This window comes from Microcebus murinus, chromosome 1 (assembly GCF_040939455.1).
Source record: "Microcebus murinus isolate Inina chromosome 1, M.murinus_Inina_mat1.0, whole genome shotgun sequence".
Lineage (NCBI taxonomy): Eukaryota > Metazoa > Chordata > Mammalia > Primates > Cheirogaleidae > Microcebus > Microcebus murinus.
In genome coordinates, this window is record NC_134104.1 from 61,742,862 (window position 1) to 61,764,092 (window position 21,231).

Here is a 21,231-nt window from a genome sequence, read left to right on the forward strand (position 1 = left end):
CTGTAAAACAGTCTCAGACAGGTCCTTCAGAAGGTGTTCCAAAAGAAGGCGTTGCTGTCATAGGAGCTGACAGCTCCATGCATGTTATTGCCCCTGAAGACCTTCCAGTGGGACAAGACGTGGAGATGGAAGACAGTGATATTGATAATCCTGACCTTGTGTAGGCCCAGGCCAATGTATGTGTTTGCATATTCATTTTTAACAAAGAAGTTTAAAAAGTAAAAAATAAATTTTTTTAAAAATTTCAATAAAAAGCTTATAGAATAAGAATAAAAAGAAAATATTTTTATACAGCTGTAAAATGTATCTGTGTTTTAAGCTAAGTGTTATTATAAAACAGTCAAAAAGTTAAACAAATCAAAAGTTCATAAAGTAAAAACATTCTGGTACACTAAGGTTAATTTATTATTAAAGAAAATTTTTTTTTATAAATTTAGTGTAGCCTAAGTGTACAGTGTTTTTAAAGCCTACAGTAGTGTACAGTAATGTCCTAGATTTTCACTCACTGACTCAAAGTAACTTCCAGTCCTGCGAGCACCATTTATGGTAAGTACTCTATAAAAGTGTAGCATTTTTTATCTTGTATACTGTATTTTTATTGCCTACTTTTGCTATATTTAGATATGTTTATAGACACAAATACTTAGCATTGTGTTACAACTGCCTTTAGTATTCAGTGCAGTAACATGCTGTACAGATTTGTAGCCTAGGAGCAAAAGGTACACCATATAGCCTAGGTGTAGTAAGCTATGTCATCTAGATTTGTGCAAGTGCATTCTATGATGTTTGCACGATGACAAAATTGCCTAATGATACATTTCTTAGAATATATCCCTGTCATTGAGTTACACATGAGTATATATTAAAATGGCGCTACAAAGGTATATTTAAAATGAAATAACAGAAAATGCTCTCTTATACAATGCACACACTAAGTGTGTTAACATCACACAAGACATTAAAGATTGCTGAGCTACCTGTTGCCTGCAAAGTTTGTCTATCACCTTCCACCATTAGCACTGGACTCTTTTGGACACTTCCCAGGGATTCCATTGCATTAGCTCCATGTCAACAAAATGGGCTCAAATTGACCCAACACTGTACCATGGATAGCTCCCTGCAGAAGCTGTGAGCAGTTCATAATACGTGGCCTTCTTTCACCAGACTATTAAACCTAAGCAGAAGCTGACAATACTTCTTAGGAACAGCTTGGGTAACTAAATGACTTAAGTACATTTTGGGATGACAAATCATTAACACTTACTTCTACAATATCAACACTGAAAGCAAAGTCTTGTCTTCCACATAAATGTGGGCCTCAGCGACAGTTTATTTCCCTCTACCTTCCAAAAGTTTACTAGGTATTTTCATAAGGCTTTGACAGTCAGAAAGTCCAAATTCCTCCTCTCCATAAGAGGTTGTTTTCAGAAGTTTGGCATCATCTGAAGTAAGGACAGATCCCTAAAACCAGCGAAACAATGTATCTGACTTCGAGTTTCTTCAATGTAGGACCTATAGCTTATTTGCCTCTCCTGTACCTAACTCATAGTGCCTGGCACGAATAATAGGCCCTGAGGAAGGGTTAACCTGAATTGAATATATGAATAATTTATCATGAAAAATAGAACATCCAAGGGTATTTATTCATCTCACCTAATCAACACGATAGCTTCTGAGGGAGAAATCAAATTAAGATCAGAAGACAGCCTAGATATAATCAAGAAAATGATCTTAACAGATTTTAAGGGCTATTTCCATAAAGCTGGAGTATCTTGGTGAGTCACCTCATCAGGTATTGCATGTGGCAGGAATACACTGGCCAAGCTAATGATATTAATAGTTATAGTTGATAAAAATTTAATATGGATCCCAGGAAGTTGGGACAATTGAAGTATAATTTTTTATTTTTGCAAGTCCCCACATGAAGCAGAAAGAGCAACTACATAGCAAAGTCAAAAACCCATGAATGCCATTTACTTAATTATTGGATAACAAGGTATTCCTACAAACCACAACATGCAAATGGGTAGAGCTGATCGAACCACTAACAGCCACAAAACGTGTACAGTATTAGCACCTGTTTGGTAGGGGGTAAAAAGAAGCAATTAGGCATCTTCTGACAGATTTGACAACAGAACCCTTTCATCAGTTCATATCTTTTAGGAAGGAAATGTTGATATAGCTTTAGGTATGCGAGGAAAGGATGGGACAAGGAGGAAAAACTGCTGCCGCAAGTGCAATCAAAATTGAGCAGAATATAGGGGAAAAGGAACAAGAATATCTCAGCCAAAGTAGGGTAGATGAACGAATCCAGAAAATCCCTGAAAGCAAGCCACCATATTTTTAACACAACATAAAAGAAGGGGCTCTGTAAAATTGCAAAAAAAAAAAAAAAAAAAATTCCTGAAACACGCCTCATTCTAAAAGTTCAGGAAAACTAATTTCACATAAAAATGAGCTAAAGAAAAGTATCAAAGTAAAAACTCAAACAAAATTGTTATTTAAAAATGACAGCAAGAAGCTAAACCTTGTGTGTGTACGCACATATACACACACAAACATACTTCAGATTATGGGTCATGCTCAAAGCTAAGAATGTATAATCTTTCCTTTTGCCAATACCCACTCCTTCACACTAAGAACCTAAGAATCATGGACTATGAGAAAATATATATTGCAAAGAGAATATGTATGCTTAATTTTTCCAAGAATTGAACCAATGAACCAAGTAGATCTAGAAGGGTCAAAATCAACAAGAGAGCTAAAAATATCCATAGGGTCGCCTTCCCTCACTCTGTTATTTGACATGGTATAGATGACCTTGTCAGTCTATAAAATTTATATTCATTCATCAAAATTTATATTCCTTCATCAAGTCTTAGCTTAAATATCAGTTATTTTCCTAAAGAACAGTACAGTCAGAAATTGTGAGGGGTCTAGGACTTTACCCTACTTACAAGCTAACAAGTTAGCCTATTACTGTTCATACTGTCCCCCTGGCAGGGGACAAAGGACTTGATTTCTTACAACAAAAGCGTAGCCACAGCATCATGTTTGTGACAGTTCTTCACATCCTTCAAGCCTCACAGAGGTAACACAGGTGAGTTAGGTGCATTTGCCTGCACACGCAGCGGTCTGCCTTATAGGATAGGAACACTAAACTTGGAGATTCTCCACTTTTATAGCAAGCGGTAAGCAAGCCTGTTCTTTGTCTAGGGGAAGAAATAAATTACCTTATCTCTCAAGGTTGGTTGCTGCAAACGCAACACTGAGAATGGCCCAGGTAAAGAGAATTCAGAACCTTGCCTTCCTGGCACACCCAGAAGAAGTATGCTGGCATGCTCAGGGCCCATAGAAAATTGCCTCTTATAAATTTCTTTATTTTTCACTTATGTTATATTGTGTTCTAACTATTCACTTGCATGTCTTTCTTTCTAAGAATGCTTTGAGCTCCTTGAGGATAGAAACAGTTTTATTTATTAATATTTATCTCCAGCAACTACCTAGGACAGTGTTTAGTTCTTAGTAGGGACTCTCTAAATAAATAATGGGTATATTGAATAAACTCTATCACAGTTATAGTGAATCAGTTTTCAAGCACTCTTCTTGGCGGGAGGGTATCTACTGGTAGGCACACTTCTCCTCAGGGCCCAGGCTCTCGGGTATACACGTGCAAGTGGGAAACATGGCTCTGACTTCAGTGGAACATACATATTTAATATGTATGGCTGCAACTTCTTAAAAGGAAATGCAATCTTTATTAATGATAATAAAGTCCAGAAACTCCAATTAATCTTTATGTGGACAGAGGCAACTGAACTATACTACCTGACTTTTTCTGAGATTCTTCCTTTTCCTTTGGGTCTGCTTGCAGATTACTAATGCCATCGTCATATTTGTCTCTGGGTTGTGAAGTTGTGCTACTTGTCATTGAACTCTTACCCCATGCTGTGCAAATGCACCTTTCCTTTATGTCTAGCAACATGTTTGGAAAGGAGGGTGCCTTTACTAAATGCCAAGACATATGAAAAAGGAAACAAACACAGAGAGTGACATAGACCTTGCTTGGCTTATTCAAATTATAACTTTCTTTCTCTGTTTTAACACATTGACTGCCACACACAAAAAAATCAGACACTTATCCTTGGGCCACAGTGTTTTATTACCAAAATAGAATAAAAACTTCAAGTGTAATTTTAAGGTAAATATAAATAGAAAAATGAAATTTATTGACTTCTATTTATTTAATCCACATTTTTGGAATTAAATTATCAATATTAATTGCAACAATAAGAACGTCCACAAGTAAGATTTTTTGATATGCTTCCCGCAGCCCCGGAGTCAAAATTAGAGTGAGTTAAATACAATTCTCATGGCAGTTAATGTGTTAAAGGCCATATTTCATCTCTTGGGGCCTCGGGCGAGCAGGGTGGCAATGCAGTTTCTGCCTTTTAATTCACTGTGCTTTATTCCTTCTAATCCATACCATACCCTCTTCTGGACCAGAAGTTTATCAGACACACATTTCCTTACAAGGGCTATTTTCTCACACTTTAGGGGCCAAGTCCTTCTCATGCTGCCATCTCTGACTCTTCCACATCTCTCTTCCACTTTTAAGGGTTATTACACCTGGATAATCCAGGATAATCTCCATTTTTAAAGTCAGATGATTAGAAAACTTAATTCCATCTACAACCTTAATTCCCCTTTGCCATGTAACATGACATTCATAGCTTCAGCATTGGGATGAAGATTATCTTTGAGTGGGGTGTGATTCTGTCTACAATATTATTTTTCTCAAAAAAATTAAATAGTAAATAGCTGTCAAGAGTTAGGAAATATTAGGGAGGAATGCATCTCCACTACTTCTGACATTTCCTTCCTAGAAGAAGGAACTCTTAGTGTTCCTAACTAATTACTAATTAGTTACTAGTTAGTTAGCAGTTACTAGTTATTAGTAATTACTAATAACTAATTACTGGCTTCTCTCTGTTCATAGGAGATGGGATGATTTATCTGATTGGTAAATTTGGGAAGAATAAATTGGGCATCCTTGGCTCAGAACCTCCCTTCTTCCTCTTGGGAGTGAGCTCCTTAGAGAGAGCACCCATTTCACTCCTCCTCCAGGGACTCTGCCCCTGCTGGAAGCAAGCGCTGGATGAAGAGCTAAGGGTGAGGTTCACTGCGAACCTGGCCTCCCTGTAGAGAGAAAGGCTGCTAATTTGGGGACATGGTATTAACAAGCCCATTTGGCTAACAGATCTAAAGCTGGATCCTCTGATTTGACCTTGATCAGTAATAAAGGTGATATTTTGACCCCCATTTCCCAACTCTTGTTTTATTCCTCAAGCTGTTCAGAATCCAAGTGAGAAAATAAAGTACCTTTGTTGAGACTCCATCACAGACCTCAAAAGGGAGCACTTAATTCCTATGATGCTATATATTTCTACAAGATGTCTCATTTCTCCATAAGTGAATAAGAGCAAAGTTCCTGTGGGAAACAGCTTAGGATAGTGATGAAATGTGCTGGTGGTGTATTAAGACCTCCCAAGTTCAAATGCTGGCTCCATCACTTACATGCTGTATGATGCATGGCAAGGTGCTTAACTTCTCTGTGCCTCTGTTTCCCACCTATAAAATGTGAAATTCCTACTTCTTAGAATTGTTGTGAGTAGTAAATGAAGTAGGAGAAGCCAAGCACTTAGAACAGTGCCTACCTAGTACATCGTAAGCATTTAATGCATTATATATATTATGTCTTATACTTGCTTATATCCTCCATTGGATTTAGTATAAAAAATACTAAAAAAAAAATTTTTTTTTAACGAAACAAGGTTCTCTGAAACAGAGACTATGTCTTCTTAAGCTTTGTATCTCCCATAATAGCAAAGGGCCTAACACAAAATAGAGCTAAATACGTGTTTGCTGTGTGAATAAATGAAATAAGAAATGAAGTCTAAAACTAAAGTAAGAAAATTGTTCTGCCACATAACACAATTGGCTTTACTAAACCTAAAAAGCTCTTACTATGGATTAATTTCAACTTGGTCAGAAAGTCAACAAAATACTTTTTTTTTTTTTTTTTGAGACAGAGTCTCACTTTGTTGTCCAGGCTAGAGTGAGTGCCGTGGCGTCAGCCTAGCTCACAGCAACCTCAAACTCCTGGGCTCGAGTGATCCTTCTGCCTCAGCCTCCCAAGTAGCTGGGACTATAGGCATGCGCCACTATGCCCGGCTAATTTTTTATATATATATATATATCAGTTGGCCAATTAATTTCTTTCTGTTTATAGTAGAGACGGGGTCTCGCTCTTGCTCAGGCTGGTTTTGAACTCCTGACCTTGAGCAATCCGCCCGCCTCGGCCTCCCAAGAGCTAGGATAAAATACATTTTTTAAGTTAGTAGCAAATGCATTTTGTATAGTTTTGCATTGGAAACTATAGTCCAAAAATAATCCCAAAGTATTCATGCTTGCCTGATTCTATTATGAATCTTTGCTGCTCTCTAGTGGAAGAAAAATGTAAGACATGCAAAAATGATGTCTTCAGTTAGCTGGCATATCTTTTTTAAAAATCAAAACAACTTTTCTACTCATATATTTTTTGTTTTTTAAAGAGTCTCACTCTGTTGCCCGGGCTACAGTGAGTGCCGTGATGCCAGCCTAGCTCACAGAAACCTCAAACTCCTGGGCTCAAGCAATCCTTCTGCCTCAGCCTCCTGAGTAGCTGGGACTACAGACATGCGCCACCCACCATGCCTGGCTAATTTTTTTCTATATATTTTTAGTTGTCCAGCTAATTTCTTTCTATTTTTTTTAATAGAGGCAGGGTCTCGCTTTTGCTCAGGCTGGCACTCAAATATTTTGTTCAAACACTTTATCTTACACATTTTCAAAAATGTTTTTAAATTGCAGTAATATTTCAGGTAACAAATTCTTTGGATTCATAATCTATCCCCACTGGGATATCAGTCATATTGAGTGAAATGTTTCACTTTTTAATCAATTGTAACAAATGGCAAAATAAGTATGATATATGAAAATTGAAAAAAAAAAAGTCACAGGTGGAGAATGTCTTTTACAAATGTAAGTCTCAAGGTACTTACATTCTTCTATTACTTAAATGTTTATGGTTAATCCCTCTGATTGCAATCCAACTTCAGATCACTAAAATTCTTTAGAGGGGTCACAAAGATTTCAATTCAATCCAAACATTTTTCTGAGCACTTAAAATGTGAAAAATTGGGAAAGATAATAGTGTAGTATACCAAATGAAAAAGACATAATCGCTGTTTGTAAAGAGGAAGGTACACAGGCACACATACCACTAAGTAAGATGGAAAGAAAACCATTAGAATACTACTTTATTGCTGGTAAAAATTCAGAAACATGAATTCATAGTCAAGGGAAGATCTGCTCTAGGAAAGCTTCCTAAAATCAATGGTAGGTGAATGGGCTCTTGAAGAATAGATAAATCTTCAACAAAAATAACCAAGAGAAATGTTATTTCAAATAGATGGGGAAAGGTAAACTAATATATTAATACCTGAGTGGAAAAGCACAGGCTGAATTTTGGAAAAGATGACTGGTCCAGTATGGCTGCAGTGGCAAGTGCATGAAGAAATGAAATCAGGAACAAAGGCTACTTAGAAATCATGGAGGGCCCTGAATGCCATCAAGAAATCTGGACTTTTAGGTTTGCAATGTGTTGCTAAAAAACAAAAACAGCAACAAAAAGAAAGAAATCTGGGCTTTGATCTATCTACTTTAAAAAGTTATTAAAATTTTTACAAGAGGTCATAATAAGATCCATGGTCTAAGAAAGAAACATTTTGTTGTAAAGTAGTTTCCTACTTATCCACAAGGGATATGTTCCAAGACCCCCAATAGATGCCTGAGGCCATGGGTAGCACCAAAACCTATATATACTATATTTTTTCAGTCTGATATCTGACATGGCTACTAAGTGACTAATGGGCAGGTGGTAGCATGTACAACATGGATGTCCTGGACAAGGGCTGAGTTACATCCCAGGTGAGACAACACAGGATGGTGAGCGATTACATGACACTACTCAGAACCACATACAATTTAAAACTTAATGAATTGTTATTTCTGGAATTTTCCATTTAATATTTTTGGGCTGTGGTTGACCACGGGTACCTGAAATCATGAAAGCAAATGTGTGGAAGGGGGTACTACTGTAATTCAGAAGACACATTGAAAACGAGAAAGGCTAAAGTCAAGGACATCAGTTTAAAGGCCACTGATATAGTCCAGATGTGAGAAACTGAATGACAGTTGCAATAATGGCAATAGGGAAAAAGACACAGATATGTTGCAGAAGGATAACCAGAGTCATGCAATAGTGGATTGATGTGGAGTGTTGGATAACAGTAGATCATGACAATAAGAGAGAATAAAGGGTCTCTGAGGTTTTGAGTCTAGGCACCTAGAAAGATGTAGAAGCCAATGCAGCAGAGATCACAGAGATGAATACAATTTGACATTAATTCCCATATGTTGCCTATTTGCCTCATATGGTTAAATGACAAAGTTGCTCTAGTACTCACTGCTTAGAAATGTTATAGTTGATTATCATTTAAATAAAACAAGAGGAGAGAGATCAAAAATATGTAACTTCATGCTCCAATTTATTTAAATGTATAACAAAAATCTAAAAGTCACATATGCCTCTGGGTCTTAGGGTCTTCATTTGGTAAAATGAATGCATTGGATGATGATGAGTTTCTAAAGTCCATTTTGGATCAAATTTTATCATTCTTTGGTCTTGTAATGAGCTGAGGATACGTGTTAGAGGTGACATCCAGGAGGCACCTGATAAGCCAAGAGGTCCAGAGCTTATAAAAGATACAGAAATGGTTCACAAATATGTGAAAGCTGAAGTCATGGGATGGGGTGAGATACTAGGATTCTATAGAGAGACATGAGGACAGATTAGTGTGTTCCATCTTGTGGAATGCCACTTCCACCTATCCAGGGACCCAAGCCAGAAGAAACCCAGATGTCATCTTTGACTCCTTTCTTTTCCTCACTACTCATCATTCCAACACCAAATCCAACTGATATCACTTCCAATCTATTCACTCCTCTCCACCCCCACTGTCGTTGTTCTAACACACACTACCATCATTTCTTATATAAATGACTTAAATCGCCTCTTTTTAAGGAAAGTAAGTTGTTTTTTAAAGTAATGTGTATATACACAGCACAAAACTTTTAAACAACCAAAGATATAGGATAAAGTGTTTCCCTCCCACTCCTGAGCCCCAGTGACACAGTCCCTCCATGAGAGGAAACCAAGCTAACAAAGTTTTGCAAGTCCTTCAAGATGTATTTTACACATATACAAGACTATATGTGTGGTTTCTACATGTTGGTTTTCTTTCCCCATTCTATCGACACTGTTTTGTATCTTGTTCTGTCACCTAATAATACATCTTGGAGATTATTCCATGGAAGTACACATAGGACTTGTTCATTACAATAGCTGCTCTGAATGGATATATTATAATTTATCTCACCAGTTCCAATTGATGGACACTTACATTTTTCCCAATCTTTTGCTTTTACAAATAATGTTGCAATAAACATCTTTTTATATACTTTATTTCTCACATTTGCAAATATTTTTGTAGGCTAACTATAAGTTTATATTTTATCCTCCATTTCACTGGACAGTACCTGGTATTGATTCCATACTATCAAAAATGATTGAATTAACTAGTATATTTCCATTTCATTTCCATTTTCTTTCTTACTCCAACACCTAATTTTAGTGAATTAAAAATTTCCTTACTAGTCATCTTTACAATTTTAAATATATTTATCCTCTATTTTGTCATTTATCAGCTTTAAATAACCGTTAGCTTCCAATTATAAAAAGTGCTCACATTGCCTCCCAACTTTTCTCCCACTTCCCATCTTTTGTTTCTTATCTTATTTTTCCTTTGTCATAGTTTATAAAATAGATTCCATTCTAACTGCAACCCTCATGTATATTTCTACCTTAATCTCACATTTAATCATAATGGTACCTCACTGCCCCTCCTTCTGCTATCGTTTCTGCATGAATCTTTTGGTTGTTGAAGTCTTCCATCTGCTTTGAAGACTCATGTAAATTATATTCTCTGGGTTTCTGTATCTACAAAGATGTCCATTATCTTTATACTCGAAAGATATCTTGGCTGGAAATAGAGTTACTTGAATCTACACTTTCTTTCCTTGAGGAATTTTGAGCAATGTTTCATTATCTTCTAGTACTGACTGTTGCTGTGAAGACGTCTGAGCCAGTCTGATTTTTTTCCTTATGAGCAATTGACCTTTTTGTTTGGTTGCTTAAAGGAGTCTTAATTGTTGAGGTCTAATAATTTTGTTAGAATATGATATCAATGTTAACAATTCTAAGTCAAGTTTTCCTGGGCTACAGCATGCCTTTTCCATATATAAATCCAAGACATTTTTTGTTTCCTGAAAAAAGTTCTTAAATTATATATTTAAACATTATATCTAGTCCACGCAATCTATAATCACTGGCATACATTGGGTCTTATCTTTCCTATCAGTTATTTTTGCCCCTAATTCTTCTAAATTTTGTGTGGATTCTGTTGCATTTTTCTTACTTTTCTTAATTCGATATTCCATGTCTCCAAAGTACTGTCAGTTATGTCTAGTCTCCTTTGGGTTGTTTCTAATGAGACCTTCATTTCTATAATAGTTTCCTATTTTTCTTCCATTTATTCCCTGAGCTCATTTTTCCATTCCCTCTGTGGTCCCGGTATATCTTCTTGGAGCCCTTGGCACTCTTTGTTTTGAGTTCATATTGACAGAGGGAGTGCATGATTGGGGTTTGTTGATGTTTTGTTTTATTTTTTAATTCATGCTTGTTCAAAATTTTTATATGATTTATGGAAACTTTTTTCCGATGAGAGTTTTTTGTTCTCTACTTGTTTTGGTGTCTACTGCTCCTTTCCTCCTTTTTATGGTAACTTATATAGATCCTGTGCTGAATCCTTTTTGATTACTGCTCATGTTTGAATTTGATGAGTTCTTATGATCACTATTGGTAGGGGGTTTATAAGTAGAAGGAGCCAAAACCATGTTCTGGATTAGTAGAAATTCTTCCCAGTTCATAGTGATATTTCTTATGACACAGGGCTATGTGTACAAGTTTTCTTTCCTTTTACTTCTCCCCAGTCAACAAAGATTAGTCGCTATATGGCTGTACCCAATGCAGAATCTCTCTCTTCCACTTTATCCCACCAATAAAATAAGAAAATAAGAAACCAGAGATGGCTTATTAGTGTGATTCTTCACTTATTCTTACCAATCCTGTCTCTCATTGGTATTAACTAGGTCTGGAGATGCTCCCATTGCCATATTTCCATTATTCCAAATAGGAATTGTTGCATATTTTCCCTCAGGGAAACTTTTCTCTGCCTGAAATATACAGATGCAAACAACACCTTTCTGTATCTGCCTGTACTACTCTCTAACCATAACTGCTCTTGGTAATATTTCCTTGTATATTGTGGTTCAGGGTTACAGATTTCATCTAGTTTTTTGCAAAGATGTAGCTAGCATTTCTATTTCTTGTTCTTGCCTTGGGTTGATTTCTGAGAGAATAGGAGGACAGTACCGTCTTCACTCGACCATTTTCTTCTCAGTCTGCCTTCCTCCAGTCTTCTCCTCCTTCAATCCATTTTCCCAATTACAACTAGAATGATCTAAACTGCAAGTCATATTCTGTCCTCACCCTGCAAGAAATCTTTCAATGACTCTGCATACTCTTGGGATAAAGGCCCGACATCTCTCTGATATGACAGCCATCCACCTCTCCTGCCTCATCTGTTATTATCCACTGCCTTCTACTAAGTATTATAGCACATTGAATTTCTTAGTTATTCAAACTCCTCATCATCTGTTCTGTCTCCAAGCATTCAATGTGCTCTTTTCTCTGCCTGTAATATAATTCTCCTAACACTGATCACCCCCATTCACTTAACTCTTAATAACCCTCCAGCTCTCAGCATAATAATCATGAGCTGCCATTTCTTATTATTTACTAAAGCACTGTGCTAAGCAATTTATCAACATATGTAATAATTCATTTATTTCCATAGCAACCCAATAAAGTGAGTTCATTATAGTCCCCATTTTAGATATGAAAAAACTGAAGCCTGGAAAGGTTAAGAAATATGTCCAAGGAAACAGAGCTAGTAGATGTTATGGCCACAGCTGAACTCTAGCACTCCAGAGTCCCTTTAAAAATGAACAGACTATACATTTGATTACATTTATGTCACTTCTCCTTACCCTTTAACTTTGGGTTACGTGCCTCTTCTCTATGCATCAATAACTGTTCATACTTCTCCCATCATAGCTCTTAACCCAGTGCATTATAATGATTTATTTTCTTGTCAGGGCCCCCTGCTAGAATATGAGATTCTTGAGGTTAAGAATTATGTCTATCTTGTTTCTTATTATAACCACGTTGCCTGACACATAGCAATTTGAAATGAAAAATGATTTTTCTCCTCAGGAGAAATAAAAGATTTTTTTAATAGTAGGAGAAGGTGAGAAGAGGTCAGTACACAAAAAAAAGCCTCTCTCTCAGCCAGGCCATCAGAGATAATAACTTCTAATAGTGATGAAACTTCACCATTGTCAAGTCACTCACCAGTTCTAGACAAGCAGTCCCACCAGAGCAGGAGTTCTACCAGAGACATCTCCTCTTCTTAGCTGAGAAAGGTAAGGAAACAAGGGAAGAAAGAGTTTATGTTGTGATAACATTATAATATACAAATTTCTTGCTTTAAATATTAAAAAAATAGTTTCTTTTAGGAAAACATCCTTGGGTACAGGATTCAGAGTCATAACAAAATATTAGGATGGGAACCATTGCATTACTCCACCTAATCACACAGAAACTATAATAGAAGAATGGACCAACTAAAAGTTACCTTAATCTAGATCTGCATGGGATCACCTATAGCTGCTCTAGGATGGATCAGGGTGGGAGGATGGATAGTGCTCCTCCGTCACAGCTGACAGCATCAGGGCCCCCTGACCTTCCTTTGCTTTTGTATTACTCCTTGTCATGGCATCATATGAGCCAATTTCAACAGAAACACACTCATCCGGTCTTCCTTGGTAAATTAAACAGCTCCTCTACCATAAGTGCTAAGGAGTTAAAAGTTACAAACTCTTTCACATTAGGAAGCCACAGATACCTCAAGTCCTTCAACTTAAAAGATGGCATTTGCCAGTTTCCTTCCTCAGTCTGGACAAGCACTCACAATATCCACATCCAGTTCTCACTTACCTAGACTCCTCTAGCCTACCACTACAAAAAACAAAACACCTCTAAATTCTCTCTCAGTTTAGCTTAGGGTGGCTTTTTGCCCTTTCCTACTTCGAAAAATTAAGCTATGTTTTTTTTCTTTTTTATATTTCCCTTGAACTCCAACCAACAAGTTTGTGGATCTCTCTCTACAAGGAAGCAAAAAAATTGGTTCATATTTATTCATAACAATTATAAACATATCTAATGCAAAACATATATAGAGCTAAGAGATCATACATTTAAGGATCTATGTTAGGAGGTATGTCTGGCATACCCCCCTGCATCCTCTCTAGCCCTCTTCTGGTCTAGAACTAAATATTTGGATCTCAGGTGAAAATCATTGAGCACTATCAAGATCTGACTGTAGGTAAAGAATTAGGGGAAGACATGTATGCAAATGTAATTAGGGAAATCTTAACTAATAAATTAACAATCTATATAAACTTATAAAATGAGGTGATCAGAAAAATTAGTGGTTTTGCATCTGGTGTCCCCAAATTCACTCTGAAATTTATAAAAGTGGCACAAAAGTTTATTTGCTATCTCAAAAGCCTTATGAAAACATTTTTAAGACTTAAGATTATATAATTCAGGTTCTGCTTTTGAAACGACAGAATGAGGAACTTGGTGAGTTTGCTCTTCCTCTAAAACAATAAAAATATGGGTGAAACAACTGTAATGGTTTTCTATGTCCACTTGACGGCACAGCAGGATATCCAAATTAAACACTATTTCTGAGTGTGTCTATGAGTGGGTTTCCATATAAGACTAGTATTTGAATCGGTGGACTCAGTTTGTCCTCCCCAGTATGGGTGGGCATCATCCAATCCATTGAGGTCTTGAATAGAACAAAAAGGCAGAAGAAGAAGGAATTTGACTCATTTTTCCTGCCTGCCTGCTTGAGCTGAAACATTGGTCTTCTCTTGCACTTGGAATGAGATTTACAATACTGGCTCCCCTGGTTCTCAGGCCTTTTAATCTAAGTTGCACAACTAAAAGACAACAAATCATGGGACTTTTCAACCTCCACAATTGCAGGAAACAATTTCTCATTTTATATATATGGCATTATATACATGTGCATGCAACTAACCAAAGCCAAAAAGGAAACTGGAAATCACCTATCAAGAAAAAACTACTCAACTTTGGTAAGAATGTAGGGTGTCTGTGATGTTTCAACTTGGTGCTATTCCCATCACCCCTCCCTCTCCAGCTCAATGGCAAAGACAAAGGCCAAAAGCCAGCATCTTTGGACACAATGGAAAGATCTGGGAGGGACTAACTGTTTTTGGAATTCCATAAAAAGAACCATCCCTAGGATATAGTAAATGTTTTGTCTGAACATGCAGCTCCCAGAGAAATCTCAATTCTCAGAGTGTGGTGGCCATTTGGGTTGCCTCTGAACTCAGCTCTGCAAGTGTGTGGTGGGGGTGGGGAAGGATACCCCTGGAATATTATCAAAACAATAGCAAACTGCTGGCAACATTTCAACTGCCTAAGGCTATGCTGCCAGTTGAGGCAAACAAGAGCCTAGCCCAGAATTTAAAAGGAAATCCTTGAGAAGTAGAATTGCCACCGGGAATTTTGAAAAGCTCCAACATATTCCAAGGGATTTAAAAGGCTGTGCACATGCCAAGGAAAGATTGGCAAAGAAGGCATCACCCAGTCATCTCTGACTAGCCTTAAGTCCAGTGTAAGCAGGGAATAAAAGCAGTCTCTTAAATTGCCTAAAACCTGAAGGTATGGCATCTCACATAAAACCCCTTGACAAAGGATAGAAGACATACTAGCAAAACATTAATGAAATCTTCTAACCAATCGTAAGCTAACCACTACATTATGCTGTTCTAAGAGTGACCCCTAGAAAGCTAGGGCTTAAAAATAAAAACAAGAACTTTAAAAAAATAAAAGGTAGCAGTGAACTGTGGTCACACACTGCAACACTGCAAGGAATCAGGATCTATAGAACTAATCCAAAAAATTCATGCAAAAACAAATAAGCAGCAACAAGAAAAAACAACAACCAAAATGGCAACAAAACTTAGGGGGTGGAAAAAGCTGATATTGGAGTTATTAAATATTATCTAAAATATCTAGTTTTCAAAAAAATGTATGAAAAGAAATGAGAAAATATGCCACATGCACATGGAGAAAAGCAACTAATAAAAAATGTCCATGAAGGAATCATTTAGACTTACAGTCAAGGAGATTAAATCAGCTATTATTAATGTGTCCAAAGAGCTAAATGAACCATGAACAAAGAGCTAAAGGAAACCAAGAGAATTATGTTTTAACAAATAGAAAACAGCAATAATAAGAAAGAAATTATAAAAAGAAACAAAATGAAAATTCCAGAGTTGAAAAGTATAATAGCTGAAATGAAAAATTGACTAGAGGATTTCAACAGCTAATTTGAGCACTCAGAAGAATTACCAAACTTGAAGATAGGTCAATATAAATTATTCAACCTGAGAAGCAGAAAGAAAAAAGAATGAATAAAAATGAACAAGGCCGGGCGCGGTGGCTCACGCCTGTAATCCTAGCACTCAGGGAGGCCGAGGAGGGCGGATTGCTCGAGGTCAGGAGTTCAAAACCAGCCTGAGCAAGAGCAAGACCCCGTCTCTACTATAAATAGAAAGAAATTAATTGGCCAACTAATACATATGTAGAAAAAATTAGCCGGGCATGGTGGCACATGCCTGTAGTCCCAGCTACTTGGGAGGCTGAGGCAGGAGGATTGCTTGAGCCCAGGAGTTTGAGGTTGCTGTGAGCTAGGCTGACGCCACGGCACTCACTCTAGCCTGGGCAACAAAGTGAGACTCTGTCTCAAAAAAAAAAAAAAAATGAACAGAGCTTCAGAGACCTATAAAACACCATCAAGGGTACCACATGTGCATAATGGGAGCTCCAGAAAATGAGACAGAAGGGAAAAGAATATTTAAAGAAATAATGGCTGAAAACTTTACAAATTTGATAAAAGAAGTCAATCTACATTACAATCAATCTTTCAAAAGATAAAGACTTTTTGAAAGAAAGAATCTTAAATGCAGCAAAAGAGAAGTAACTCCTCACACACAAAGATCCTCAAGATCAACAGCCAATTTCTCAGCATAACTCATGGAAGTGAGAAAGCAGTGGGATGACACATTTAAAATGCTGAAAAAAAAAATGTCAGTTAAAAATTCTACATCCACTAAAACTATCTTTGAAAAATAAAGAAGAAATTAAGACTTTCCCAGATAACAAATCTGAGAAAGTTCATCCTCTGGTAGGCCTGCCATCCAAGAAATTCTCAAGGAAGACCTTCAAGTAGAAATGAAGGATACTAGATAGTAGTTTGAAGTCATGTGAAAAAAAATCAAGAACACTGGCGTCGGTACCTATATAAGTAAATTTAGAAGTTTGTGTTATATTTTTGGTTTGAAGCTCTTTTTTTAGATTATTTAAATGACAGATGCATAAAACAATCATTATAAATCTATGTTAATGGGCACAAAATGTATAAAGATAATATTTGTGACAAGAACATAAAAGAAGAGGGAAAGAATTGTATAAGAGCAGAGTTTTTTACACTATTGAAGCTGAGATGGTTTTAATTCAAAATATTAATAGGTTGTTATAACTTTAAGAGGTTAATTGTAATCCCCAGGTAACTACTAAGAAAATAACTAGAAAATATATACAGAAAAAGAATGAAAAAGGAATCAATATAGTACACTACAAAAAATCAAACACAAAGGAAGGCAGTAATGGAAGAATTGAAAAACAAAAGATATATGATATAGAAAACAAATAGCAAAACAGCAGAAGTAAGTGCTTTCTTATCAGTAATTGCATTAAATGTGGCTGGATTAAACTTTCTAATTAAAAGGCACAAATTGGCAGAATGGATTTTTAAAAAAATGATCCAACTATATGTTGTCTATAGGAGACTCTTATTAGTTACAAAAACACAAATAGGTTGAAAGTATATAAGGATCAAAAAAGATATTCCATGCAAATAACCAAAAGAGAGCTGGAGTTGCTGTACTAGTATCAGAAAAAATAATACTAACATCATTTTTCACAGATCTAAAAAAATAATTCTACAGTTCATTTGCAATCAGTAAAGAGCCTAAATAGCCAAAACCAACTTAAGCAAAAAGAACAAATTTGGAGACATCACATTATCAGACTTTAACCTATACTATAAGGCTATAGTAACCAAAATAGCATGGTATTGGCACAAAAATAAAGACATAGACCAATGGAACAGAACAAAGAACCCAGATATAAAGTGATCCACATATTGCCATTTGATCTTGGACAAAATAGACAGCAATATACACTGGGAAAAAGAATCCCTATTCAATAAATGGTGCTGTAAAAATTGGATAACCACATGTAGAAGATTAAAATAGGATCCATTTTCTCACCACTCACAAAAATTAATTCAAGATGGATAACAGACTTAAGTTTAAGATACAAAACCATAAGAATTCTAGAAGAATATGTTGTAAAAACTCCTGTAGATATTGGCCTAGGCAAAGAATTTATGAAGAAGACCCCAAGGGCAATCACAGCAACAACAAAAATTAGTAAGGGGATATGATTAAATTAAAAGACTTCTGTATAGCCAAGGAAATAATCAACAGGATAAATAGACAACCTACAGAATGGGAGAAAATATTCACATGCTATACATCCAATAAGAGCTAGTAACCAGAATCTACAAAGAACCCAAGCAAATCAGCAAGGAAAAAATCAAACAACCCCATAAAAAAGATGGCAAAAGACATGAACAGAAGCATTTCAAAAGAAGATAGACTAATGGCCAATAAATATATGAAAAAATGCTCAACATCACTAATCATCAGAAAAATGAAAATCAAAACCACAATGAGATAGCATCTAACCCCAGTGAGAATAGCTTTTGTCAAAAAGTCCCAGAACAATAGATGTTGGCATGGATGCAGAGAGAAAGGAATACTTATACACTCTTGGTGTGACTACAAACTAGTACAACCTCTATGGAAAATACTATGGAGATTCCTCAAAGAACTATAAATAGACCTACCATTTGATCCAGCAATCCCACTACTGGGTATTTACCCAAGGGAGAAAAAAAAGTCATTTTTATCAAAAAGACACTTGCATTCAAATATTTATAGCAACACAATTCACAACTTCAAAGATGTGAAATCAACCCAAGTGCCCAACAGTTCATGAATGGAATAATAAAATGTGGTATATGTACAGCATGCAGTACTATTCGGCCATAAAAAATGAATTAATCCCTTTTGCAACAATCTGGATGGCACTGGAGACCATTCTCCTAAGTGAAGTATTGCAAAAATGGAAAAACAAACACCACATGTACTCACTATTAAATTGGAACTAACCGATCAGCACTCATGTGCACAGATGGAAGTAAAACTCAATGGAAATCATGCATATGGGAGGGGAAAGGAGAGGATGGATGAAATCATACCTAAAGGGTACAATGTATGCTATGTGGGTGATGGGCACACTTATAACTTTGACTCAAGCAGTACAAAAGCAATCCATGTAACCAAAACATTTGTATCCCCATAATATTCTGAAATTTAAAAAAAGAGAGAGAGAATTCATTGAGACTGTAGACATGAAACTGCTTCATAAATTACAAAGTTCTAAATAAATATATATGGCAAAAAAAAAGCATGAACAAAAATAATAATAATATCAGACAAAATAGACCTTAAGTCAAAAACGAGAGAGACAAAGAATACATTATGTATTATCAATTATTATAATATATAAAAGGGTGAATTAAACAAGAATATATAATAATTATAAACATATTGTACCAAACAACAGAGCTCCAAAATATATGAATTAAACACTGACAGATTTGAATCAAGAAATAGACAGTTCCACAATAACAATTGGAGATTTCAATACCACACTTTCAATAATGGATAAAACATCTACACAGAAGATCAATAAGAAAATACATGAAAAAAAAAAAAAGAAAATACATGACTTAAATAACATTATAAACCAATTAGACTTAACACACATATAAAGAGCATTCCACCCAACAGTAGCAAATAGATCTTCTACTCATGCAATATTCTCCAGGCTAAACCACATGGTAGGCCCCAAAACAAGCCTTAATATATTTTAAAAGATTGAAATCATATAAAGTATCTTTTATGAACACAGTAGAATGAATATATAAATCAATATTAGAAAGAAAACTGGAAAATTCATAAATATTGGGAAATTACACAACAGTCCTTTAAATAATGTGTCAAAAAAGAAATCCCAAGGAAAATGAGAAAATACCTTGAGATGAATCAAAACAAAAACACAACACACCAAAAACTTATACAAGAAGTAGCAAAAGCATCAACTCAGAAGAAAATTTACAGCTGCAAACACATACATGAAAAAGAAGATCTCAAATCAATAAATAATAATTTTGTAAAATTTATGCATACCTGTAGAAATAGACATATAAATTTGCATGGGAGAAATTCCCAAAGCATATACATCAAAATGGTAATAAAGGCTATCTCTTAAATGTTTGGGAATTTTCTTTTCTTTATGCCTTTTTTCCTTTTCTACAATAATTACATTTAAATTATAAAATGGAAAAATAAATCTATAAGATCAAAGCTCCTCTGAAGCTGCAAACCACAGCCTATCACCTATTTTATCTAAACACAGCGTTCATTTTTGCCCTGCATTTTAAAATAAATAATGTATATCATTCATAAATTTATATTCAACCAATACTTCTTGAGCACCTACTAGGTTCTAGGCACTTTATATAAGTGATTTTACTTCACTGTACTTAGAGTCCCCTTTCTGCTCCTAAGTAGAAAGCAAGGATGCCCGTTCTCCCTGTCACATCTTGATCACAACTATTTGAATTTGGATTTTAAGTCTCATCTCTAATTGTTGAATGCAACTAAATCCCTATTAAAGAGCTATCTGGCATTGAACCATCAATCCTGGGTCTGCCTCAGTGATTCCAAGTTTTGGAGAGTCTAAGTAAAATGTCTCTGTACTGCCCTACTCCTGGAAGTAAAGAGCCTGCTAATTCTGAGGTGCATTCTTAAGGTTCATTTCAAAAAGACAGGGCCCAGTCTCAAAACCTGCACCCTACTGAGCAACACCATCAAGTGCAAATTCTTCACTTACTACTAAATATTCCTTCTGGTTTCTTTCTCCTATTCTTCTTACTCCCTTCCTTTCTGGAACTCTGGTTTGGCCTCCTCCCCCTAACTCTCCATTCTGCCCTACAACCACTAGATGGAGTGATTTAGAACCCGTTCTCACCTGGTCTTAGCTCCCTCTGGTGGTCCAGCCACAGAGCAGACGTCTAATTCAGCATGAAAACGCCGCTCCCAGGACAGCTCTTCCCAGAGGGGGTAGAAAAGAGCGGCTCGCCTGTTCCTTGAGACGGGAAGAGGACGCTCCTGCAGGAACGATCTGCCAAGCGGTGTGTGAGGGCGGGGCTGGGGACGACAGCGAAACTCTCTTCTCTACACGCTCCTCTTGTGAGGAGAGATCCGGATGAGCCTGGTAACGTGAGTACTAGGAGGACTAAACTCTTGCTGGTACTACTGAAAACAGTACTGGGAAATGATAAACTGTAAAGCCAGTACTGAAAAATGTTTTTTTAGAAAAGTAAAAGAACCTAATTTGGCTACGTCACCACAATACCGGTTAGAGTCTAAAGAAGAATGACATTTAGCAGGACCATTGACTAGCATAGTGCCCGATACTAATACTCGACAGTACATCACAGCTGTGACTAACGACAAAGCACGAGTTTGATTTGATGGCAGCAGTAACCTCTGCTCAGGTGCAAGGACCCCCACACGGTTGCCGCCAGT

The 21,231-nt window shown here is 36.3% G+C and overlaps 1 protein-coding gene across 1 annotated transcript in view; it reads right to left on the minus strand.

Moving 5' to 3' along the window:
• IGSF11 (immunoglobulin superfamily member 11) overlaps positions 1-21,024 on the minus strand; it is a 170,215-nt gene extending 149,191 nt beyond the window's left edge. The window contains exons 1-2 of the mRNA XM_012780598.2: positions 20,672-21,024; positions 12,698-12,759 (exon numbers count right to left, since the gene is read on the minus strand). Coding sequence (XP_012636052.1) covers positions 12,698-12,746 — 49 coding nt within the window. The 5' untranslated portion in view covers positions 12,747-12,759; positions 20,672-21,024. The remainder of the gene's footprint in view (positions 1-12,697; positions 12,760-20,671) is intronic.
• Between the last annotated feature and the right edge of the window lie 207 nt (positions 21,025-21,231).